Genomic DNA, 26,900 nt, shown 5'->3' on the forward strand with positions numbered 1-26,900 from the left:
TAGCACGTCAACCTCGGTATACCACATCGATCCAGTTCACTCTATTCCTTGCCCTCCTTTCACCCTCCTGCATGTTCAGGCCCCGATCATCAAAATCTTTTTCACTCCATCTTTCCACCTCCAATTTGGTGTCCCACTTCTCCTCGTTCCCTCCACCTCTGACACATATATCCTCTTGGTCAATCTTTCCTCACTCATTCTCTCCATGTGACCAAACCATTTCAAAACACCCTCTTCTGCTCTCTCAACCACACTTTTTTTTTACCACACCTCTCTTACCCTTTCATTACTCACTTGATCAAACCACCTCACACCACATATTGTCCTCAAACATCTCATTTCCAGCACATCCACCTTCCTCCGCACAACTCTATCTATAGCCCACGCTTCGCAACCATATATCATTGTTAGAACCACTATTCCTTCAAACATACTCATGTTTGGCTTTCCAAGATAATGTTCTCACCCTCCACACATTTTTCAACACTACCAGAACTTTCACCCCTCTCCTACCCTGTGACTCACTTCCGCTTCCATGGTTCCATCCGCTGCCAAATCCACTCCCAGATATCTAAAACACTTCACTTCCTCCAGTTTTTCTCCATTCAAACTCACCTCCCAATTGACTTGTCCCTCAACCCTACTGAACCTAATAACCTTGCTCTTATTCACATTTACTCTCAGCTTTCTTCTTCCACACACTTTACCAAAATTCAGTCATTAGCATCTGTAGTTTCTCACCCGAATCAGCCACCAGTGCTGTATCATCAGCGAACAACAACTGACTCACTTCCAAGCTCTCTCATCCCCAACAGACTTCATACTTGCCCCTCTTTCCAAAACTCTTGCATTCACCTCCCTAACAACCCCATCCATAAACAAATTAAACAACCATGGAGACATCACACACCCCTGCCACAAACCAACATTTACTGAGAACCAATCACTTTCCTCTCTTCCTACACTTACACATGCCTTACATCCTTGATAAAAACTTTTCACTGCTTCTATCAACTTGCCTCCGACACCATATATTCTTAATACCTTCCACAGAGCATCTCTATCAACTCTTATCATATGCTTCTCCAGATCCATAAATGGTACATACAAATCCATTTGCTTAGAAAAGCATACATTCTTCAAAGCAAACACCTGATCCACACATCCTCTACCACTTCTGAAACCACACTGCTCTTCCCCAATCTGATGTTCTGTACATGCCTTCACCCTCTCCATTCAGTACTCTCCCATATATTTTCCCAGGAATACTCAACAAACTTATACCTCTGTAATTTGAGCACTCACTCTTATCCCCTTTGCCTTTGTACAATGGCACTATGCACGCATTCCGCCAATCCTCAGGCACTACCTTCTATTTCCATACTAAATGACATAACAAATGCATCCACTCTGCCACACTTTCTCCTTTATACATCAGCATTTTAGTTCTCATCTCATCTACTCCAAATACCTTTCCTACTTTTTTAACCTCATTATTGCCCTTTATGTCTCCCTTCTTCCTGTAGGCCAATGAATTTGTACTCTTTTTGTACCCTCTTCATTCCATCCTCCATGCGTGTAACAACTGTTGCCTCCCCTTCACCCACATTCATCATTTCTTCAAAATACTTTTTCCATCATCCTTTCACTCCTCCTTATGTTTCAGCAACTCCCTCTCGTTTCTTCTCACATTAACATTTCCACTCTTACATCCACATCCTCCTTTTCCACCTCCTTCTAAGACATTTTCTTATTTTCTTTAGACTTATTCACTCATCTTGCTTCCAAACTCTTTATCTCTATCTCATCTTTGTTTGCTTTCCTTTATCAGCTTCTTAACATTCTGCATATGCATCTTATGTTCTTCCCTCCTTTGTTGCTGAACTTCCAGGTACATTTCTTTTGAGCATTGTACCATATGCCTTTTTCTTTTCTTCCACAGCAATTCTAATATCTTCCATCCCCATGCATTTCTCTTTTTATTCTTTTATCTTATGACCTCTGGTAAAATAAATTGTAAGGTAAGTTTAGATGGAGAAAAACTGAAGCACTTTTAAATGTCTTGGAGTGTACTTAGGAGCAAATGGAAGTGGAAGTGAGTCACAGAGTGGGGAGGGGCAAAGGTTCTGGTAGTGCTGAAGAATGTGTGGAAGGCGAGAACGTTATCTCATAGAGAAAAAATGGGTGTTTGAAGAAATAGTGGTTCCAACAATGTTATATGGTTGCGAGTCTTGGGCTATAGATAGGTTTGTGCAGAGGAGGATGGATATGTTGGAAATGAAGTGTTTGAGAGTGAATTAGAATGATGTGGTATACCAGGGTTGACTTGCTATCAGTGGATTGAACCAGGGCATGTAAAGCATCAGGTAAAGCATGGAAAGTTTTGTGGGACCAGGATGTGGAAAGGGAGCTGTGGTTTTGGTGCATTATACATGACAGCTAGAGTCTGAGTGTGAACGAACGTGGCCTTTTCTGTCTTTCCTAGCACTACCTCACATGCATGCGTGGGTGAGGGTGCTATTTCATGTGTTCATTGCTCATTAAAGTTAGTAGGAAATGTACTCTTTGTATTCTAGCAAACTTCATCACTAAACTTTTTTGTGATCTTCATTCATTTGTTTCTTATTGTATAGTATATAGAATTTTTCAAATAATGTATTGATTAGCTGTTCATAGTGGAAGATCACCTTATTGATTTTTGTCTTTTTATTCTTAATTTGATATGTTATGTAAAGTAATGGCCATGAAATGGTTGTCTTAAAGAGATGGCTTAGATGAAATGTTAATCAGACTTACAAAGCCAGCTGTGAGTTTAAGTTAGATGAGAAATGAATATGCTATTATTCTTCTGTTGCTGATGCTGTCTTTCTGGAGCTTTCAGATGAGAAATAACTATGCTATTATTCTTCTGTTGCTGATGCTGTCTCTCTAGAGCTTAGAAAGCATTTGTATTTTAAAAAACTATGACTCTGCTGTGGATGCATTACTGTGGATTCAGTATTTGGTAGTAGACAGCTAGAGACTAGATGTGTGCAAGTGATGCCTTTTTTCGTTGTTCATGTCACAATATTAAAGATAGAAAATGTATTTAGTTGAAAAAGTAATTTTTTTACAGTACAGAGCTCCATAATTTTAGTGCTGCACTATTAACTTGATGCTTGCCAACTTAATATTTTTTTCTTGATGTTAATGGTAGTTATCATGCATAGTGCATCCAGCAAATGGGAAACAGCCGAGCCCGAGCTGTTTATGAAGCCAACATTCCAGATAGTTTTCGCCGTCCTCAAGTGGATTCTGCTCTGGAACAGTTTGTGAGAGCCAAATATGAAACAAAAAAGTACATAGCACGAGAATGGGTTCCTCCTGCCATGCCAAACCCCACATGGGATTTAGAGTTGGAAAAACAACTAAGGAAGAAGAAAAGAGAAAAGGTATGTGTGATTTTTTTCTGTAATATTTTTATATAATATTGCTGCCTGATAGAGTTGTGTGGAGGAGGATGGATGTGCTGGAAATGAGATGTTTGAGGACAGTATGTGGTGTAAGGTGGTTTGATCGAGTAAGTAACGTAAGGTAAGAGAGATGTGTGGAAAAAAAAAGGGCTTGGTTAAAAGAGCAGAAGGGGGTGTATTGAAAGGGGTTTGGACAGGGGAAGAGTGATGGGGAAAAAATTGAAAAAGGGGGAAATATTTTGTGTGGGGGAGTGGGAGACCAAATTGGGGGTTGGAAGGAGGAGGATAAAATTTTGAGCAATCGTGGGCCTTAAACAAACAGGAGGATGAGGGGTTTTTGCAAGGAATAGAGGGGAATTAACAATTTTTTTACCCGGGGGGTCGTGTGCTGTTAGTTGCCCTAAAACCGGGGCATAGGAAACGTCTGTGTATTTTTTAACCCTTTAAAATTATAACCAAAAAATTTTAAGTGAAGGTTTTATTACAAATTGGTTTAAAATTTTATTTTTGAAAAAAAATTTGGGTAAACGTGAAAAAAACCTTGGGGAAATTATCATTTTTACATTTTCCCCCCCGGGGAAACTCATAGGAATATTTTTAATAAACCGCTAAAATTTTGTGACCCTTTTCCCAAAACGGTACATATTTTTATATTGTGCCCAATGTTTGATAATGTGGAAAAATTTGCAAAAGGGCTGGTGATTTGAGTTTGGTAAAGTGTGTGGAAAAAAAAGTTAAGAGTAAATGTGAATAAGGCAAGGTTATTGGGGTACATGGGGCTGGGGGTCAAACCCAGTTGGGGAGGGGGTTTGAATGGAGAAAAACTGGGGGGTTTAATGTTTTAAAAATACCCGGGAGGGATCTGCAGCGGATGGAACCAGGAAGCGGAAGGGGGATCATAGGGGGGGGGAGGGGGCAAAAAATTCTGGGAGCCTTAAAAAGAATGGGGTGGAAGCGAAAAACATTATCTCGGAAAGCAAAAAGGGGGAAATTTTGAAGGAATAGTGGTTCCAACAATGTTGGATTGTTGCGGGGCCCGGGGGCAAAGGGGAAATAGAGTTGTGCGCAGGAGGATGGATGTGCTGGAAATGAGAAATTTTTTGGGGAAAAGTTTGGTGTTTAGGTGGTTTGAAACAAGTTTTAACTAAGGGAAGAGAGAAGTGTGGAAATAAAAAGACTGGTTGAGAAAAGCAGAAGAGGGGGTTTTGTTTTGGGTTTGGGGCACATGGAGAGAATGAGTGAAGGGAAAGATTTTACGAAGAGGATAAATGTGTCGGGGGTGGAGGGGGCCCAAGGGGAAAAAGGGAGACCAAAAGGGGGGGTGGAAAGATTTGGGGTTTAAAAAGATTTTGTGTGATCGGGGCCTGAAAATGCAGGAGGGTGAAAGGGGGCAAGGAATAGAGTGGGAAAAGGGGGCGATGTGGTTTTAAAACCCGGGGGACGTGCGTCAGTTTGGGTTTAATCAAGGGAGTAAGCTCTGGGGTAAACCATTTGGAAAAAACTGTGTAGGGATGTATATTTTTCGGTGTGGACGTAAATTTTATACAAAAATTTTTGGGGGGGGGTAGGGGCCAATTTTTTTTCGTCTGTTTCCTTTGCGCTACCCCCGCAAACCAGGGGACAGCACAAAGCAAAAAAAAAAAAAAAAAAAAAAAAAATTTGAATGTATATGTTTCTGTATGTATGAAGGAAAAGTGGGGCCAACAAAGTTGTTTGGTTTTCGAGGCCCTGGGCTATGGATAGAGTTGTTTCGCAGGAAAAGGGGGGATGTGCTGGGGAAAAAGGGGATGTTTGAGGACAATATGTGGTTGAGGTGGGGTTTTATTTGGGGGTAAGTAATAAAAAGGGGAAGAAGATGGGGGGGTAATAAAAAGAGTGTGGTTGAGAGAGCAAAAGAGGGTGGTTTTTTGAAATGGTTTGGCCCATGGGGAATGAAGGGGGAAAGAATTTACCAAGAGGATATATGTATCAGAGGTGGGAAAGGGAAAGGAGAAGTGGGAGACCAAATTTGGAGGTGGAAAGATGGAGGAAAAAAATTTTTGGGGTTTTTGGGGCCTGAACAGCAGGGGGGGAAAGGCATGGCCAAAGGAAAAAAGAGGAATTGGAACGATGTGGTAAAACCCCGGAATTTGACGGCTGTCCCCTGGATTGAACCAGGGCCCGTTTTAAACTCTTTGGGGAAAAACCCTGGAAAGGGGTTTTTTGGGGGCCCTGGAAGTGGAAAGGGAGCTGGGTTTCGGTGCATTATTACATGACAGCAAGAGACGAGTGTGAACGAAGGGGGCCTTTTTTTGTCTTCCTAACCCCTACCCCGCACACATGGGGGGGGGGAAGGGGGTTTTTTTATTTCTTTTTGTTGGAAAGGGTGGCGGGGGGGGAATGAATAAAAGGGAAAGACAGTAGAAAAAATTAAAATTTGAAATTTATGTTTATGTCTGTTTGTGGAAATTTTAATATAGGGAATAACGTTAGATGAAAGGGTTTATTTTAAAAATTTGCGGGTGGGGCTTTATTTATATACATGGGTATGGGGGGGGGTTGGGCCCTTTTTCTTTCGTCTTTTTCCTTGCCGCTAACCTCGCAAAACCCCCGGGAGACAGGGGGAACAAAGCAAGAAAAAAAGGTAAATAAAGATAAAAAAAAAGTATTTTTTGAAAGGGTATTGGCATGAAAAAAAATAAAAACCCTGGGGATAGGGGGAGAAAAAAGCTTCCCACATTTTCCCTGCTTTTGAAAAGGCGACTAAAAGGGGGGGAGCGGAGGTCGGGGAAACCCCTTCCCCTCCCTTTTTTTGATTTTCCAAAAGAAGGAACAAAGAAGGGGGCCCAAAAGTGAGGATTTTCCTCTCAAAGGCTCTTTTCCTTTGTTCTTAAACGCTCCCCTTCGGCCCAAAAACCAAAAGAAAAAAAGGGCGAATACGTATGAAAAAAATGTGTATATGACTGGATGGGCGATTTTTCATCTTTTTTCCTGGTGCCCCCTTTCTGACATGGGAAACGGCATTAAAGTTATAAAAATTTAAATAGATGAGTGAAGGGCCATTTTTTATCTTTTCCTTGCACTCCCTTGCAAACGGGGAAAGGGGCCGATCAATTAAATAAATAAAATTAAAAAAAACTTATGCCCTTTGGTATTAAATCTACAAATTTCCTACAACCTTTTGGGATAGTTTTTTTTTCTAAACATTTCAAACACCTCTTTCCCACACATGACGGCACCCCACCATTTCGGCAAAACCTTCCAAACTTTCTGTCCCCTTTTTTTTTAAATTTCCCCTTTTCATTCTTTCCCGTTTTTTTTTCTTCTTCCCTTCCCAAAAGCTCTTTCCTCTTAGTTCTTCCTTACCCCCTTTCCCCCTCCCCCTTTTTCCTTGTTTCCCCCCGTCCCCCACTGTCTCTCCCCAAAGAATCCACTCACAACCCGGCATCTAGCAACCCTTTCTAACCTTTCTTTCCCCCTGTCACATATCATTAAAAAGCCTTTTGTTCTTCCCCGGTCATCATTTTCTCACCCCTTTCAAAACAGGGGATCATCTGGGGGCGGGGAAAAGGGTTTTTGGGGAAACCGTATCAAGCAAAGTAAAAAGGTGGAAATTTTTAAAAGGTAGACATTTGGGTTTAGTATTTGGTTGGAAAAAGAGGTAGAAGCCTCTGTTTAACACTGAACTAGATTTTGGCCTTCTGCCAGGGGGCCTGTTAAAGGGGTGAGGAAATTAAAGCCCTAAAAAGCGGCACTGGAGTTTACCAGTTACAGAAAACTTTTGCCGTTGCCCCCCTCATTGGGGGGGGTTCCCAAAGGGAACAGGAATCAAAAGACAGGTAGACAGTATCAAGGCCTTCTTTTGCAATCAAAAATACACACTTACCCACCACCCCTTTTTTTTTTATGAGGGTATTTTACTCTCCAGGGAAATCCAAAAGCGATACCCCCGGTTTTTTTCCATTTTTGTAAGTGCCATTTTGTTTTCCCATTTTTAAGCAAGATTGTGACCATTAAGAACCCCTTTCCCGATTTTGCAGTTCTTAAAAGTGTTGTGTCTTTTTTTTTTGAAACTTTTTGAAAGTAGGGGGGAAAATGTCTACATTTTCTAAATAGTTTGGGCTTTTCCTTTTTGACTAATTCATATCTTCTACAAATGCAGTTTTTGTTTCTCAGCCTTTTCCATTTTTTTAATTTATCTCCTTTTATGTATTTCACATCTTTTCCCCTTTCCCTTGAAATGTGGGCTAGGGGATAGATTTGGGGTGCGCGGGAAAGGATGGATGTGCGGGAAATGAGATGTTTTGAGGGACAATTTGTGGTGTGAGGGGGTTTTAATCGAGTAAGTAACTTAAGGGTAAGAGAAAATGTGTGGAAATAAAAAGAGCGGGGGTTTTGAGAGACCCAAAAGGGGAGGGGGGGTTTTAAAAAAGGTTTGGGCAAAAATGGGGAGAATGAAAAGGAAAGTTGACCAAGAGGTAAAGTGTCGGAGGTGGAGGGAACGAGGAGAAGGGGGAGACCAAATTTGGAGGTGGAAAGTTTGGATTTGAAAAAGGTTTTTTTGTTTTGTTTGGGGCCTTTAAACCTGCGGGGAGGGGTGAAAGGGGGGGCAAGGAATAAAAGTAAATTTTGGGGGGCGATGGGGTTTATACGGGGTTTGCCCGTGCTGTCAGTGGGGATTAAAAAATCAAGGCATGTGAACCCTCGGGGGTTAAACCATGGAAAGCTGTTTTAGGTATGTATATTTGCGGTGTGGAAAACGTAGGGTATATAAAATTGGGGTATGGGGGGGGTTGGGCCATTTCTTTCGTCTGTTTTCCTTGGGGCAAACCCTCGCAAACGCGGGAGAAAAGCGACAAATTTAAAAAATTTAAAAAAAAAAATATAAAATTATATATAAAAAATTTTATTAAATTATAAATTTTTATATTTTTTAATATATTTTTAAGATTATATATATAATGGATGGAATGAGTATTTTGAAGGTTTGTTGAATGGTCTGATGACAGAGTGGCAGATAAAGGGGGTTTGGGTCGAGGTGGTGTGCAAAGTAGATTAGGGAAAAGGGTTTGGTAAAACAGAGAAGGGGGAGTTAAAAAGCTTTGCAGAAGATAAAAGCCGGCAAGGCAGCAGGTTTGGATGGTATTGAAATTGGAATTTATTTAAAAAAGGGGGTGATTTGTATTGTTGCCCCGGGTTTGGGAAAGGGTTATTTAATGTATGTAACTCCGGGGGAAAGGGGGGCCAAAGGTTTGGGGCGGAAGGGCGGGGGGCCTGGGTTGCCATTGAAACAAAGGCAAAGGAGTTTAAGAGGGGAGTGCTTAAAAATACGGGAAGGTTAATTTGTTGAAAAATACCTTTGGAAAAAATTTAATAGGGGAGGGTATTAAATTGAGAGGGGTAAAGGGAAATTTTAACAAAAGCATAAAAGGTTTTGGGGGAAAGACATTGCTTTCCCAAAAGGGTGGTAGAGGATGTGGGGGATCAGGTTTTTGCTTTGAAGAATGTATGTGGGGGAAATACTTAAAAAAAGCAAATGGATTTGGGAAAAAGTAGCATTTATGGATCTGGGGGGAAGGCATATGAAAGTTGATAAAAGATGCCGTGGAAGGTATTAAGAAATATATGGGGGGTGGGAGGCAAGTTTGGTTAGAAGCAGTGAAAAGTTTTTATCGAGGAGAAAGGGCATGGGGAAACGTGTGGGGAAAGAGGAAAGGGGATTTGGTTTCTCAGTGAATGTGGTTTGCGGCAGGGGGGGTGGGGAGGGCCCTCCATGGTTTTGTTTAATTTTTTAAAGGATGGGGTTTTTGGGGGAGGAAAAATGCAAAGAGTCCTGGAAAGAGGGGGCAAGTAAAAGCCGTTGGGGATGAAAGTTTGGGGGAAGTGATTCATTGTTGTTTGCTGATGAAAACGGGCCCCTGGTGGGCTGATTCATTGAAAAACTGCAGAAGCGGGTTTACGGGAGTTTGGGTAAAGTGTTTTGGAAGAAGAAAGTTAAGAGAAAATTTGTAAAATAAGAGAAAGGGGTTATTAGGTACGGGAAGGGCTGAGGGTCAAATCAGTTGGGAGGTGAGTTTGAATGGAGAAAAACTGGAGGAAGTGAAGTGTTTTAGATATCTGGGAGTGGATCTGGCAGCGGATGGAACCATGGAAGCGGAAGTGGATCATAGGTGGGGGAGGGGGCGAAAATTCGGGGAGCCTTGAAGAATGTGTGGAAGTCGAGAACATTATCTCGGAAAGCAAAAATGGGTATGTTTGAAGGAATAGTGGTTCCAACAATGTTGTATTGTTGCGAGGTGTGGGCTATGGATAGAGTTGTGCGCAGGAGGATGGATGTGCTGGAAATGAGATGTTTGAGGACAATGTGTGGTGTGAGGTGGTTTGATCAAGTAAGTAACGTAAGGGTAAGAGAGATGTGTGGAAATAAAAAGAGCGTGGTTGAGAGAGCAGAAGAGGGTGTTTTGAAATGGTTTGGGCACATGGAGAGAATGAGTGAGGAAAGATTGACGAAGAGGATATATGTGTCGGAGGTGGAGGGAACGAGGAGAAGAGGGAGACCAAATTGGAGGTGGAAAGATGGAGTGAAAAAGATTTTGTGTGATCGGGGCCTGAACATGCAGGAGGGTGAAAGGAGGGCAAGGAATAGAGTGAATTGGAGCGATGTGGTATACCGGGGTTGACGTGCTGTCAGTGGATTGAATCAAGGCATGTGAAGCGTCTGGGGTAAACCATGGAAAGCTGTGTAGGTATGTATATTTGCGCGTGTGGACGTATGTATATACATGTGTATGGGGGTGGGTAGGGCCATTTCTTTCGTCTGTTTCCTTGCGCTACCTCGCAAACGCAGGAGACAGCGACAAAGCAAAAAAAAAAAAAAAAAAAAAAAGTTTGATATGTATATGTATATGTATGTATGAAGGAATAGTGGGTCCAACAATGTTGTATGGTTGCGAGGCGTGGGCTATGGATAGAGTTGTGCGCAGGAGGGTGGATGTGCTGGAAATGAGATGTTTGAGGACAATATGTGGTGTGAGGTGGTTTGATCGAGTAAGTAATAATAGGGTAAGAGAGATGTGTGGTAATAAAAAGAGTGTGGTTGAGAGAGCAGAAGAGGGTGTTTTGAAATGGTTTGGTCACATGGAGAGAATGAGTGAGGAAAGATTGACCAAGAGGATATATGTATCAGAGGTGGAGGGAATGAGGAGAAGTGGGAGACCAAATTGGAGGTGGAAAGATGGAGTGAAAAGGATTTTGAGGGATTGGGGCCTGAACATGCAGGAGGGTGAAAGGCATGCAAGGAATAGAGTGAATTGGAACGATGTGGTATACCAGGATCGACGTGCTGTCAATGGATTGAACCAGGGCATGTGAAGCGTCTTGGGGTAAACCATGGAAAGTTCTGTGGGGCCTGGATGTGGAAAGGGAGCTGTGGTTTCGGTGCATTATTACATGACAGCTAGAGACTGAGTGTGAACGAATGGGGCCTTTGTTGTCTTCCTAACGCTTCCCTGCACACATGAGGGGGGGAGGGGGTTGTTATTTCTTGTGTGGCAGGGTGGCGATGGGAATGAATAAAGGCAGACAGTATGAATTATGTACATTTGTATTTATGTATATGTCTGTGTGTGTATATATATATGTATACGTTGAGATGTATAGGTATGTATATTTGTGTGTGTGGACGTGTATGTATATACATGTGTATGTGGGTGGGTTGGGCCACTCTTTCGTCTGTTTCCTTGCGCTACCTCGCTAACGCGGGAGACAGCGACAAAGCAAGATAAATAGATAAATAAAGATAAAATATATGTATGTGTGCATGTATTGGCATGTATGTATACATCTCTGGGGATAGGGGAGAAAAAATGCTTCCCACATATTCCCTGCTTGTTGTAAAAGGCGACTAAAAGGGGAGGGAGCGGAGGTCTGGAAATCCTCCCCTCCCATTTTTGATTTTCCAAAAGAAGGAACAGAGAAGGGGGCCAAGTGAGGATATTCTCTCAAAGGCTCATTCCTTTGTTCTTAACGCTACCTCGCTAACATGAGAAATGGCGAATACGTATGAAAAAAATGTGTATATGACTGGATGGGCGATTTTTCATCTGTTTCCTGGTGCTCCCTTTCTGACATGGGAAACGGCATTAAAGTATAATAGATGAAATAGATGAGTGAATGGGCCATTCTTTATCTGTTTCCTTGCACTACCTTGCAAACGTGGGAAATGGCGATCAATTATAATAAATAGATAATAAATCTTATGACCTTGTATTCATCTACTAATTCTACAACCTTTGATAGTCTTTTTCTAAACATTTCAAACACCTCATTCACACATGACTGCACCCCACCATTTCGTGCACATCCTTCCAAACTTTCTGTCACCCTTTTTTCTTAATCCTCCTTTCATTCTTTCAGATTCATCTTCTTGCTTGCCAATGCTCTTTCCTCTTAGTTCTTCCTTACTCCATTCCTCCGCCTTTCCTTGATCCTCGTCCCCACTGTCTCTCCAAAGAATCCACTCACAACTCTAGCATCTAGCACAGCCTTTCTCAACCTTTCATCCCCTGTCACATAGTCATTCAAAGCCTTTTGTTCTTCTCGTCATCATTTCTCATCCATTCATACATGTGGATCATCTTGTGCAGGAAAAGGTGTTTGGACGTATCAAGTCAAAGTAATAGGTGGAATATTAGGTAGACATATTAGGTAGTAGTTGGTTGGAACATGAGGTAGAAGCCTCTGATAACACTGAACTAGAGTTGCCTTCTGCCAGTGGCCTGTTAAGGGTGAGGCATTAAAGACTAAAAAGCGGCACTGGAGTTTACCAGTTACAGAAAATCTTTTGCCGTTGCCACCCTCATTGAGGGGGTTCCCAAAGGGAACAGGCATCAGAGACAGGTAGACAGTATCAGAGGCCTTCATGCAATACAAGAATACACACTTCACCCACCTATCCATTTTTTTATGATGGTACTTACTCTCCATGAAATCCAATAGCGATATCCCGGTTTTCCATTTTTGTAAGTGCCAGTTGTCTCCCATGTTAGCAGATTGTGACCATTAAGAACTCCTTCGATTTGCAGTTCTTGAAGTGCTTGTGTCTGTTTTTGAATACTTTTTGCAGTATTGGGAGGAATGTCTACATTTTCTCATAGCTTGCATTCTTTTTGACTAATTCATATCTTCTACATATGCAGTTTTTGTTCTCAGCTTTTCCATGTTTTTATTTATCTCTCTTTTATGTAGTCACATCTTTTCATATTCTTGTATGTGGGCTATGGATAGAGTTGTGCGCAGGAGGATGGATGTGCTGGAAATGAGATGTTTGAGGACAATGTGTGGTGTGAGGTGGTTTGATCGAGTAAGTAACGTAAGGGTAAGAGAGATGTGTGGAAATAAAAAGAGCGTGGTTGAGAGAGCAGAAGAGGGTGTTTTGAAATGGTTTGGGCACATGGAGAGAATGAGTGAGGAAAGATTGACCAAGAGGATATATGTGTCGGAGGTGGAGGGAACGAGGAGAAGAGGGAGACCAAATTGGAGGTGGAAAGATGGAGTGAAAAAGATTTTGTGTGATTGGGGCCTGAACATGCAGGAGGGTGAAAGGAGGGCAAGGAATAGAGTGAATTGGAGCGATGTGGTATACCGGGGTTGACGTGCTGTCAGTGGATTGAATCAAGGCATGTGAAGCGTCTGGGGTAAACCATGGAAAGCTGTGTAGGTATGTATATTTGCGTGTGTGGACGTATGTATATACATGTGTATGGGGGGGGTTGGGCTATTTCTTTCGTCTGTTTCCTTGCGCTACCTCGCAAACGCGGGAGACAGCGACAAAGTATAATAAATAAAAAAAAAAAATATATATATATATATATATATATATATATATATATATATATATATATATATATATGGATGGAATGAGTATTTTGAAGGTTTGTTGAATGTGTCTGATGACAGAGTGGCAGATATAGGGTGTTTGGGTCGAGGTGGTGTGCAAAGTGAGAGGGTTAGGGAAAATGATTTGGTAAACAGAGAAGAGGTAGTAAAAGCTTTGCAGAAGATGAAAGCCGGCAAGGCAGCAGGTTTGGATGGTATTGCAGTGGAATTTATTAAAAAAGGGGGTGACTGTATTGTTGACTGGTTGGTAAGGTTATTTAATGTATGTATGACTCATGGTGAGGTGCCTGAGGATTGGCGGAATGCGTGCATAGTGCCATTGTACAAAGGCAAAGGAGATAAGAGTGAGTGCTCAAATTACAGAGGTATAAGTTTGTTGAGTATTCCTGGTAAATTATATGGGAGGGTATTGATTGAGAGGGTGAAGGCATGTACAGAGCATCAGATTGGGGAAGAGCAGTGCGGTTTCAGAAGTGGTAGAGGATGTGTGGATCAGGTGTTTGCTTTGAAGAATGTATGTGAGAAATACTTAGAAAAGCAAATGGATTTGTATGTAGCATTTATGGATCTGGAGAAGGCATATGATAGAGTTGATAGAGATGCTCTGTGGAAGGTATTAAGAATATATGGTGTGGGAGGCAAGTTGTTAGAAGCAGTGAAAAGTTTTTATCGAGGATGTAAGGCATGTGTACGTGTAGGAAGAGAGGAAAGTGATTGGTTCTCAGTGAATGTAGGTTTGCGGCAGGGGTGTGTGATGTCTCCATGGTTGTTTAATTTGTTTATGGATGGGGTTGTTAGGGAGGTAAATGCAAGAGTCCTGGAAAGAGGGGCAAGTATGAAGTCTGTTGGGGATGAGAGCTTGGGAAGTGAGTCAGTTGTTGTTTGCTGATGATACAGCGCTGGTGGCTGATTCATGTGAGAAACTGCAGAAGCTGGTGACTGAGTTTGGTAAAGTGTGTGGAAGAAGAAAGTTAAGAGTAAATGTGAATAAGAGCAAGGTTATTAGGTACAGTAGGGTTGAGGGTCAAGTCAATTGGGAGGTGAGTTTGAATGGAGAAAAACTGGAGGAAGTGAAGTGTTTTAGATATCTGGGAGTGGATCTGTCAGCGGATGGAACCATGGAAGCGGAAGTGGATCATAGGGTGGGGGAGGGGGCGAAAATTTTGGGAGCCTTGAAAAATGTGTGGAAGTCGAGAACATTATCTCGGAAAGCAAAAATGGGTATGTTTGAAGGAATAGTGGTTCCAACAATGTTGTATGGTTGCGAGGCGTGGGCTATGGATAGAATGTGCGCAGGAGGATGGACGTGCTGGAAATGAGATGTTTGAGGAAAATGTGTGGTGTGAGGTGGTTTGATCGAGTAAGTAACGTAAGGGTAAGAGAGATGTGTGGAAATAAAAAGAGCGTGGTTGAGAGAGCAGAAGAGGGTGTTTTGAAATGGTTTGGGCACATGGAGAGAATGAGTGAGGAAAGATTGACCAAGAGGATATATGTGTCGGAGGTGGAGGGAACGAGGAGAAGAGGGAGACCAAATTGGAGGTGGAAAGATGGAGTGAAAAAGATTTTGTGTGATCGGGGCCTGAACGTGCAGGAGGGTGAAAGGAGGGCAAGGAATAGAGTGAATTGGAGCGATGTGGTATACAGGGGTTGACGTGCTGTCAGTGGATTGAGTCGGGGCATGTGAAGCGTCTGGGGTAAACCATGGAAAGCTGTGTAGGTATGTATATTTGCATGTGTGGACGTGTGTATGTACATGTGTATGGGGGGGGGGTTGGGCCATTTCTTTCGTCTGTTTCCTTGCGCTACCTCGCAAACGCGGGAGACAGCGACAAAGTATAAAAAAAAAAAAAAATATATATATATATATATGTGGTGTGAGGTGGTTTGATCGAGTAAGTAACGTAAGGGTAAGAGAGATGTGTGGAAATAAAAAGAGCGTGGTTGAGAGAGCAGAAGAGGGTGTTTTGAAATGGTTTGGGCACATGGAGAGAATGAGGAAAGATTGACCAAGAGGAGATATGTGTCGGAGGTGGAGGGAACGAGGAGAAGAGGGAGACCAAATTGGAGGTGGAAAGATGGAGTGAAAAAGATTTTGTGTGATCGGGGCCTGAACATGCAGGAGGGTGAAAGGAGGGCAAGGAATAGAGTGAATTGGAGCGATGTGGTATACAGGGGTTGACGTGCTGTCAGTGGATTGAATCAAGGCATGTGAAGTGTCTGGGGTAAACCATGGAAAGCTGTGTAGGTATGTATATTTGCGTGTGTGGACGTATGTATATACATGTGTATGGGGGGGGGGTTGGGCCATTTCTTTCGTCTGTTTCCTTGCGCTACCTCGCAAACGCGGGAGACAGCGACAAAAAAAAAAAAAAAAAAAAAATTATTTATCGCAATTCCAGGTCCATGTGTTTGTAATAACCTATTTTTATTGTATGGCAAGGAAGTTTAAACTCATGGGGTCCTGTCTCTGTCTACTATCATACAACTCCATGAATATATATATGTTGTCTGCATTCACCACATCCTCAGTCATATTATTCCATTCATCCACTACTCTTATACTTTAAAGCTACTTTTTTTTTACATATTTTCTAATAAGTTTCATAACTTAGTTTATATTTCATGCCATAGCCTCTGGTTACTCATCTGTTTTTACACGTCCATTACTGTCCTCTTTTAATTTTGTTAAGATGTTGATCAGATTTGTAACTTTGATGGGTGTCTTCATGGGTATTTGATCTTTGCATAGTAACTTATAATGTCTTGTAGTTACCACTAACACATGATAATGTATCAATATTGCAATTAACATTGATAACGTTAATCCTCCCCAGGCCAGTGGAACAGTAGAATTGCCTGCACCTGTAAGTGGTCGTGGGAGTAGCAGAGGTACCAGTGCCTCTCCTAAGCCTTTACCAAAAGCTCCTGGGAGCAAGAGTTCATCTCCCTCTCCAGCCACATCAGCCAAAAATTCCACATCATCTGTAAAGACCACAGCAACCAGCACCACAACTTCTAGTGCAACACAAGATCTTTTGGGTCTTGGTAAGTTTTGCTGTCTTAGTTTTGTCTTCTCTTGGCATGATTTTTAAGTGCATAATGAAAGGATAAGTGTGGTAATGGTATGCTTCTGCAGAGTTTAGTAAGATTGCATGAGAAAGATATGAAAATGATGTTTATGGGAATGATAAAGATTTCACTTGGGAGGAGGTATACTAACTAGATTTTAGTTAAAGATTATTTGAAGAGAGAATATGAAATATAAGGTTGAATGAGGTGTTGTAAGGAGACCTGTAGAAGAGAGGTAAGTAATAGAATGTGAATGTGAAAAGTGAAAGACCTGATAAACAGCAGTTAAAACAGTATTATAATTCCTCATTGAACTGGCATGATTTTGCCAGATATTACAAATGTTTCAAGATATATCAACTGATCACATATATTGTAACATTATATACTTTGATGAAATGTGGAGCAAATTGCTTTTTAGTATAAATTTGAAATACTTTGAATGTGCTGAAATACATTTTTTTGTCATATTTCCCAGTTTAGGAAGATGAATACATATACCTGTTGAACACTGGTTAAGTCAAACAAAGAGGGTTCTCATTTGACTATAACCAGTCTGTAGCCATCATGTATAATGTATCAAAACCAAAGACTGACTTTCACTGCTACACTTTACTGCACTAGAGTTGCCTTCTGCCATTGACCTATTAAGAGTGAAGCACTAAAAGGCTAAGAAGTAGCATTGGAGTTCACCAGTTATGGAGACTTTTGCCATGGCCACCCCCTTGAGGGAGTTTCAATGGGAAGATGCATCAGAGATTTAGATAGATAGACTTCTCCGACTACATATGTACTTGCTAGTTATTAATTTTGAGTTAAGGGTTTGAGCCCACTTTTCTATAAAGACAGTTTGTATTTATCAAGTATTAGTGTTTAAGGTTGATTTTTAGAGATGATGTTTTTAATTTAGAATTTTTTCTAAATCTCATGTAGATTCCTTATCCATAAACGGCACCAACACTGACAGTTCTGATCCCTTTGGGGAGTTCCTGGCTGCACCAGCCAGTCAGTCGAGCACCACTAGTACAGCACCCAGCATAACTTCCTCTGTTCCACTTCCTCCAAATGACACGGCTAAGGCAGATGAAGAGAATTTTTTCAACCAGAAGCAGCCTGAGGGTGGATCAGATAAGTTAACCAAAGACTCCATTCTGGCTCTTTATGGCCAGACACCTGCACAACCTCAGCCAGCAAGTATATTTGGTGTCCCTAACAATGTGTATATGGGTGGGCCCCCTCCTGGCCAATCCATGGGCCAACCTCCACCAGGAATACAGAATGGCGGAGTCATGCCTCAGCCACAGCAGAACCTGTTGTTTATGGCTCAGGTATGTCAGTAGATACAATTTTTGCATGCAATTGATCTGTTTATTATTGGAGGACAGGAGAGCGTGACTCTTGTATGTCTGGAGAATGTGGTTTCTGATGGGCATGTATCTGTTGGGGTTGTGCGGAAGACTGAATCAGGTGGGTGGTTGTTTAGTGCTTGTCGGGTCCTTTCTTTGTGTGTACGTGTGTGTCAGATTTGTGTTTGTAGGAGGTAGGGGGATCTTTGAATGTCTGCTGCTGAGGTGTGAGGCAGGAGTAAGTTCTTTACTTCTCTTTGGAGACTGGTGGCTAGTTTAGGAGTGACTTGGATTGGAGGGGTTTAGTACTGTTACAAGGAAAGGAGCGCCAGACATGTTGAGATGGGATATTAATTACCTATTTGTTTTGAACAGGGAGGGTGTTTTGTACTTGTAGGGCCTCATCTCTTGAACATCATTTGTAATACACCAACTTGAATTTCTTTATGCTCTCTGCATACAGAATTGTTGAATTATGTCCTCTGGTTGTTCTCTCCATGCATGTCTTGAAGAACTGTCCTTTATTTACATCCTCAATGTGTTTTAAAGATATAAAGAATATGATCAGGTCACCCTTCACTCTACTATCTCTAGGATTTTGTTTCATTCTGTAGGTTTTGAGTGTGTTTTGTTGCTAAGTAACCAAAAACATATATATAGAGACTGAGTGTGAACAAATGTGGCCTTTATGTCTTTCCCTGGCGCTACCTCGCTGGAGGGGGGTGCAATTTCCTGTGTAGAGGGGTGGTGACGAGAATGGATGAGGGCAGCAAGTATGAATATGCACATGTGTATATATGTACTTGCTTATGTATGTATATATGCATGTATGGACGTTTAAGTATATATATGTGTATATGAGTGGTTGGGCCATTCTTCATCTGTTTCCTTGCGCTACCTCGCTAATGTGTGAGACAGCGATAAAGTATAGTAAATAATAATAATGATGATAATAATGATAATAATATGTGTGGGAAACAGCAGTTATGTATAATATAAAAAAGATGTCATAATGCAAAGTGTGTTGGCAAGGTCCAAGAGATTTTTATGTCTTTACCATTCACTGTGACATACAGAGGGATTCATTCCTTGAATACCTGGCCATTAATGCTTATCCATGATTGCTTAGTTCTTTCCTTCAGTTAGGTTACATCTTTAGACAGTGATTAAGTATAATGATAATGATATGGTTGTGAGGCATAGGCTATAGATAGGGTTGTGCGGAGGAGGGTGGATGTGTTGGAAAAGAAATGTTTGAGGACAATATGTGGTGTGAGGTGGTTTGATAGAGTAAGTAATGAAAGGATAAGAGAGATGTGTGGTAATAAAAAAAGTGTAGTCGAGAGAGCAGAAGAGTGTGTATTTCATTCAGAGGTGGAGGGAACGAGGAAAAGTGGGAGACCAAAGTGGGGGTGGAAGGATGGAATGAAAAAGATTTTGAGCAATCGGGGCCAGAACATGCAGGAGGGTGAAAGGCATGCAAGGAATAGAGTGAATTGGAACAATGTGGTATACCGGGGTCGACATGCTGTCAATGGATTGAACCAGGGCATGTGAAGCACTTAGGGTATACCATGGAAAGTTTTGTGGGACCTGGATGTGGAAAGGGAGCTGTGGTTTTGGTGCATTATACATGACAGCTAGAGATTGAGTGTGAATGAATGTGGTCTTTGTTGTCTTTTTCTAGCACTACCTCGTGCATGTGCGGGGGGAGGGGGTTGTCATTTCATGTGTGGCGGGGTGGCGACGGGAATATATAAAGGCAGCAAGTATGAATTATGTGCATGTGTATATATGTATGTGTCTGTGTATATATATGTTGAAATGTATAGGTTTGTATATGTGCATGTGTGGACGTGTATGTATATACATGTGTATGTGAATGGGTTGGGCCATTCTTTTGTCTGTTTCCTTGCGCCACCTCGCCAGTGTGGGAGACAGCGACAAAGTATGATAAATGATAATAATGATGATAATAATAACATGTGCCTTGCCGGCTTTCATCTTCCGCAAAGCTTTCACTACCTCTTCTCTGTTTACCAAATCATTTTCCCTAACCCTCTCACTTTGCACACCACCTCGACCAAAACACCCTATATCTGCCACTCTATCATCAAACACATTCAACAAACCTTCAAAATACTCACTCCATCTCCTTCTCACATCACCACTACTTGTTATCACCTCCCCATTTGCGCCCTTCACTGAAGTTCCCATTTGCTCCCTTGTCTTACGCACTTTATTTACCTCCTTCCAGAACATCTTTTTATTCTCCCTAAAATTTAATGATACTCTCTCACCCCAACTCTCATTTGCCCTTTTTTTCACCTCTTGCACCTTTCTCTTGACCTCATGTCTCTTTCTTTTATACATCTCCCACTCAATTGCATTTTTTCCTTGCAAAAATCGTCCAAATGCCTCTCTCTTCTCTTTCACTAATATTCTTACTTCTTCATCCCACCACTCACTACCCTTTCTAATCAACCCACCTCCCACTCTTCTCATGCCACAAGCATCTTTTGTGCAATCCATCACTGATTCCCTAAATACATCCCATTCCTCCCCCACTCCCCTTACTTCCATTGTTCTCACCTTTTTCCATTCTGTACTCAGTCTCTCCTGGAACTTCCTCACACAGGTCTCCTTCCCAAGCTCACTTACTCTCACCACCCTCTTCACCCCAACATTCACTCTTCTTTTCTGAAAACCCATACAAATCTTCACCTTAGCCTCTACAAGATAATGATCAGACATCCCTCCAGTTGCACCTCTCAGCACATTAACATCCAAAAGTCTCTCTTTCGCACGCCTGTCAATTAACACGTAATCCAATAACGCTCTCTGGCCATCTCTCCTACTTACATAAGTATACTTATGTATATCTCGCTTTTTAAACCAGGTATTCCCAATCATCAGTCCTTTTTCAGCACATAAATCTACAAGCTCTTCACCATTTCCATTTACAACACTGAACACCCCATGTATACCAATTATTCCCTCAACTGCCACATTACTCACCTTTGCATTCAAATCACCCATCACTATAACCCGGTCTCGTGCATCAAAACCACTAACACACTCATTCAGCTGCTCCCAAAACACTTGCCTCTCATGATCTTTCTTCTCATGCCCAGGTGCATATGCACCAATAATCACCCACCTCTCTCCATCAACTTTCAGTTTTACCCATATTAATCGAGAATTTACTTTCTTACACTCTATCACATACTCCCACAACTCCTGTTTCAGGAGTATTGCTACTTCTTCCCTTGCTCTTGTCCTCTCACTAACCCCTGACTTTACTCCCCAGACATTCCCAAACCACTCTTCCCCTTTACCCTTGAGCTTCGTTTCACTCAGAGCCAAAACATCCAGGTTCCTTTCCTCAAACATACTACCTATCTCTCCTTTTTTCACATCTTGGTTACATCCACACACATTTAGGCACCCCACTCTGAGCCTTGGATGGTATTGCAGTGGAATTTATTAAAAAAGGGGGTGACTGTATTGTTGACTGGTTGGTAAGGTTATTTGATGTATGTATGACTCATGGTGAGTGCCTGAGGATTGGCGGAATGCGTGCATAGTGCCATTGTACAAAGGCAAAGGGGATAAGAGTGAGTGCTCAAATTACAGAGGTATAAGTTTGTTGAGTATTCCTGGTAAATTATATGGGAGGGTATTGATTGAGAGGGTGAAGGCATGTACAGAGCATCAGATTGGGGAAGAGCAGTGTGGTTTCAGAAGTGGTAGAGGATGTGTGGATCAGGTGTTTGCTGTGAAGAATGTATGTGAGAAATACTTAGAAAAGCAAATGGATTTGTATGTAGCATTTATGGATCTGGAGAAGGCATATGATAGAGTTGATAGAGATGCTCTGTGGAAGGTATTAAGAATATATGGTGTGTGAGGAAAGTTGTTAGAAGCAGTGAAAAGTTTTTATCGAGGATGTAAGGCATGTGTACGTGTAGGAAGAGAGGAAAGTGATTGGTTCTCAGTGAATGTAGGTTTGCGGCAGGGGTGTGTGATGTCTCCATGGTTGTTTAATTTGTTTATGGATGGGGTTGTTAGGGAGGTAAATGCAAGAGTTTTGGAAAGAGGGGCAAGTATGAAGTCTGTTGGGGATGAGAGAGCTTGGGAAGTGAGTCAGTTGTTGTTCGCTGATGATACAGCGCTGGTGGCTGATTCATGTGAGAAACTGCAGAAGCTGGTGACTGAGTTTGGTAAAGTGTGTGGAAGAAGAAAGTTAAGAGTAAATGTGAATAAGAGCAAGGTTATTAGGTACAGTAGGGTTGAGGGTCAAGTCAATTGGGAGGTGAGTTTGAATGGAGAAAAACTGGAGGAAGTGAAGTGTTTTAGATATCTGGGAGTGGATCTGGCAGCGGATGGAAGCGGAAGTGGATCATAGGGTGGAGGAGGGGGCGAAAATTCTGGGGGCCTTGAAGAATGTGTGGAAGTCGAGGACATTATCTCGGAAAGCAAAAATGGGTATGTTTGAAGGAATAGTGGTACCAACAATGTTGTATGGTTGCGAGGCGTGGGCTATGGATAGAGTTGTGCGCAGGAGGATGGATGTGCTGGAAATGAGATGTTTGAGGACAGTGTGTGGTGTGAGGTGGTTTGATCGAGTAAGTAAAGTAAGGGTAAGAGAGATGTGTGGAAATAAAAAGAGTGTGGTTGAGAGAACAGAAGAGGGTGTTTTGAAGTGGTTTGGGCACATGGAGAGAATGAGTGAGGAAAGATTGACCGAAGAGGATATATGTGTCGGAGGTGGAGGGAACGAGGAGAAGAGGGAGACCAAATTGGAGGTGGAAAGATGGAGTGAAAAAGATTTTGTGTGATCGGGGCCTGAACATGCAGGAGGGTGAAAGGAGGGCAAGGAATAGAGTGAATTGGAGCGATGTGGTATACCGGGGTTGACGTGCTGTCAGTGGATTGAATCAAGGCATGTGAAGCGTCTGGGGTAAACCATGGAAAGCTGTGTAGGTATGTATATTTGCGTGTGTGGACGTATGTATATACATGTGTATGGGGGGGTTGGGCCATTTCTTTCGTCTGTTTCCTTGCGCTACCTCGCAAACGCGGGAGACAGCGACAAAGTATAATAAAAAAAAAAAAAATAACGTGCAGGAAACAGCAATTATGTATAATAAAAAAGTAGATATGTCATAATGCAAAGTGTGTTGGCAAAGTCCAAGAGATTTTTATGACTTTACCATTCACTATGACATACAGAGGGATTCATTCCTTGAATACCTGGCCATTGATGCTGATCCATGATTGCATAATTCTTTCTTCAGTTAGGTTACATCTTTAGACCTATTTGCACTATAGAAAATTGGTAGCTGCACTCCAGTGACCCAGGTAACTGTCTTTTCTTTTTGCTTAACCTGCACACAGGCTACTAGTATTCTGTTTACAAGCATGCAATCTCTCCTTGTCACACATAACACTTGATGACACTTAACTCTTACAGCTCATTTGTCATATCTCTAGATTTTCTTGTGGTAGCCCTGCCTTTTGCCAGTATGGTGGGAGCAATAGATAGAAGTAGTTGGTAGGATTAGTAGTTAGAAACATTAGGTAAAAGTAGTAGGTAGGAACATTAGGCATGAGCATTAGGCAGTAGTCAGTAGGAACATTAGGTAGGAGCCTCTTCAAATACTGCTCTAGACTTTCCCTCTGACAGTGGCCTATTAAAGGGTGAGTCACTAAAGGCTAAGAAGTGGCACTAGAGTTCACTAGTCATGGAGACTTTGTTGCCGTGGCCACCCCATTGAGGGAGTTCCAATTGGGACAGGCATCAGAGATATAAATAGATATGTAATAATTGTAGCTAAATGATTAATTGATTAGTTTCTTAATTATGGTGCAGGCTGGAATGACAGGAGGAGCAGGTCCCCCAAATCCTTTCTTTGCCAATGGAATGCCTCAGGCTGTGCCCACATCCATACAGCTGTCTGCAGCCAACCCATTTGCTCAGGTATGTTACTTAATTCCTTGTATTGCTTATGCATGTTCATTAGATGATGCTATTAGAAAATTAAATCTTTAGACATGTATTTTATTTATTTCTGTCAGCCTTTGGTATTGAGCTATTGCTTGTAGTTAACAGAAGTTTGCTTCATCTGTTCATTGCAGTTTAATGTACTAATACAACTGATTAGATATTTTTAAGAATCAGAATTATTTTAGTTCATTAAATATACATGTAATGTAATCATCTGCCATACCACTGGCAATGTGCCTTTGCATTGTTAAAAGGTTTTGTAACACATGTATATTTGTTATAGCTACTCAAGTGGAGTGTGATATTCAAATGAAAAGCTTTCATGTTGCTTGGGCTATGAAGCAAGTGATAAACATGCTTTCTTAATTTACTAGGAGAAGTTGCCATGGCAGCAAAAGATGTTAAAGTGCATTTTTATGCAGCACTGTATAGTACGTTTTCTGTTACAAATGAATGTAAACACACTTGGAAAAGTGCTTGCCAAATTTCACAGTTCTGGTTCTTTTGCTACTTTGTACAAATATATTCTTCTGAGCAGTTTGTGGGGTCATTAGAAACATGTTTACCTGTTTCAGGAGGTCCTCAGTTAGAGATTGCCTTCCATCTCAGTATACTGAATTTTATTATTATTATTATTATTGAGAGGGTGAAGGCATGTACAGAGCATCAGATTGGGGAAGAGCAGTGTGGTTTCAGAAGTGGTAGAGGATGTGTGGATCAGGTGTTTGCTTTGAAGAATGTATGTGAGAAATACTTAGAAAAGCAAATGGATTTGTATGTAGCATTTATGGATCAGGAGAAGGCATATGATAGAGTTGATAAAGATGCTCTGTGGAAGGTACTAAGAATATATGGTGTGGGAGGCAAGTTGTTAGAAGCAGTGAAAAGTTTTTATCGAGGATGTAAGGTATGTGTACGTGTAGGAAGAGAGGAAAGTGATTGGTTCTCAGTGAATGTAGGTTTGCGGCAGGGGTGTGTGATGTCTCCATGGTTGTTTAATTTGTTTATGGATGGGGTTGTTAGGGAGGTGAATGCGAGAGTTTTGGAAAGAGGGGCAAGTATGCAGTCTGTTGTGGATGAGAGAGCTTGGGAAGTGAGTCAGTTGTTGTTTGCTGATGATACAGCGCTGGTGGCTGATTCATGTGAGAAACTACAGAAGCTGGTGACTGAGTTTGGTAAAGTGTGTGAAAGAAGAAAGTTAAGAGTAAATGTGAATAAGAGTAAGGTTATTAGGTACTGTAGGGTTGAGGTTCAAGTCAATTGGGAGGTAAGTTTGAATGGAGAAAAACTGGAGGAAGTAAAGTGTTTTAGATATCTGGGAGTGGATCTGGCAGCGGATGGAACCATGGAATCAGAAGTGAATCATACGGGTGGGGAAGGGGGTGAAAATCCTGGGAGACTTGAAGAATGTTTGGAAGTCGAGAACATTATCTCGGAAAGCAAAAATGGGTATGTTTGAAGGAATAGTGGTTCCAACAGTGTTGTATGGTTGCGAGGTGTGGGCTATGGATAGAGTTGTGCGCAGGAGGGTGGATGTGCTGGAAATGAGATGTTTGAGGACAATATGTGGTGTGAGGTGGTTTGATCAAGTAAGTAATGTAAGGGTAAGAGAGATGTGTGGAAATAAAAAGAGCGTGGTTGAGAGAGCAGAAGAGGGTGTTTTGAAGTGGTTTGGGCACATGGAGAGAATGAGTGAGGAAAGATTGACCAAGAGGATATATGTGTCGGAGGTGGAGGGAACAAGGAGAAGAGGGAGACCAAATTGGAGGTGGAAAGATGGAGTGAAAAAGATTTTGTGTGATCGGGGCCTGAACATGCAGGAGGGTGAAAGGAGGGCAAGGAATAGAGTGAATTGGAGCGATGTGGTATACCGGGGTTGACGTGCTGTCAGTGGATTGAAGCAGGGCATGTGAAGCGTCTGGGGTAAACCATGGAAATCTGTGTAGGTATGTATATTTGCGTGTGTGGACGTATGTATATACATGTGTATGGGGGGGGGGTTGGGCCATTTCTTTCGTCTGTTTCCTTGCGCTACCTCGCAAACGCGGGAGACAGCGACAAAGTATAATAAAAAAAAAATAAAATTATTATTATTATTATTATTATTATTATTATTATTATTATTATACTTTGTCGCTGTCTCCTGCATCAGCGAGGTAGCGCAAAAAACAGACAAAATAATGGCCCAACCCATCCACATACACATGTACATACATACACGTCCACATGCATATATACATACCTATACAACTCAACGTATACATATATATATATACACACACAGAGACATATACATATACGTATACACCTGCACATAATTCATGCTGTCTGCCCTTATTCATTCCTGTCGCCACCCCACCACACATGAAATACCCCCCCCCCCCCGCATGTGCGCGGAGTAGCGCGAGGAAAAGATAACAAAGGCCACATTCGTTCACACTCAGTCTCTAGCTCTCATGTATAATGCACCGAAACCACGGCTCCCTTTCCACATCCAGGCCCCACAAAACTTCCCTTGGTGTACCCCAGACGCTTCACATGCCCTGGTTCAATCTATTGGCAGCACGTCGACCCTGGTATACCACATCGTTCCAGTTCAATCTATTCCTTGCACGCCTTTCACCCTCCTGTATGTTCAGGCCCCGATCACTCAAAATCTTTTTCACTCCATCTTTTCACCTCCAATTTGGTCTCCCACTTCTCGTTCCCTCCACCTTTGACACATATATCCTCGTTGTCAATCTTTCTTCACTCATTCTCTCCATGTGCCCAAACCATTTCAAAACACCCTCTTCTGCTCTCTCAACCACACTCTTTTTATTACCACACATCCACCCTTCTCCGCACAACTCTATTTATAGCCCACGCCTCACAACCATTTAACATTGTTGGAACCACTATTCCTTCAAACATATCCACTTTTGCTTTCCAAAATAACGTTCTCGACTTCCACACTTTTTTCAACGCTCCCAGAACTTTTGCCCTCTCCCCAACCGTATGATTCACTTCCGCTTCCATGGTTCCATCTGCTGCCAAATCCACTCCCAGATATCTAAAACATTTCACTTTCTCCAGTTTTTCTCCATTCAGACTTACCTCCCAATGGACTTGTCCCTCAACCCTACTGTACCTAATAACCTTACTCTT

General features: G+C 41.8%; 1 protein-coding gene across 2 annotated transcripts in view; it reads left to right on the forward strand.

Moving 5' to 3' along the window:
- Positions 1–26,900, forward strand: part of LOC139748679 (uncharacterized) — a 49,744-nt gene that overhangs the window by 14,591 nt on the left and 8,253 nt on the right. Inside the window, exons 3-6 of one of the 2 annotated variants that reach the window (XM_071661963.1) lie at positions 3,210–3,431; positions 16,163–16,373; positions 17,331–17,725; positions 23,619–23,726. In XM_071661963.1, the coding sequence (XP_071518064.1) occupies positions 3,210–3,431; positions 16,163–16,373; positions 17,331–17,725; positions 23,619–23,726 (936 nt within the window). Of the gene's footprint in view, positions 1–3,196; positions 3,432–16,162; positions 16,374–17,330; positions 17,726–23,618; positions 23,727–26,900 lie in introns of both variants that reach the window. The other variant, XM_071661964.1, reaches the window with a different exon arrangement.

This window comes from Panulirus ornatus, chromosome 5, assembly GCF_036320965.1.
Source record: "Panulirus ornatus isolate Po-2019 chromosome 5, ASM3632096v1, whole genome shotgun sequence".
Classification (NCBI taxonomy): Eukaryota; Metazoa; Arthropoda; class Malacostraca; order Decapoda; family Palinuridae; genus Panulirus; species Panulirus ornatus.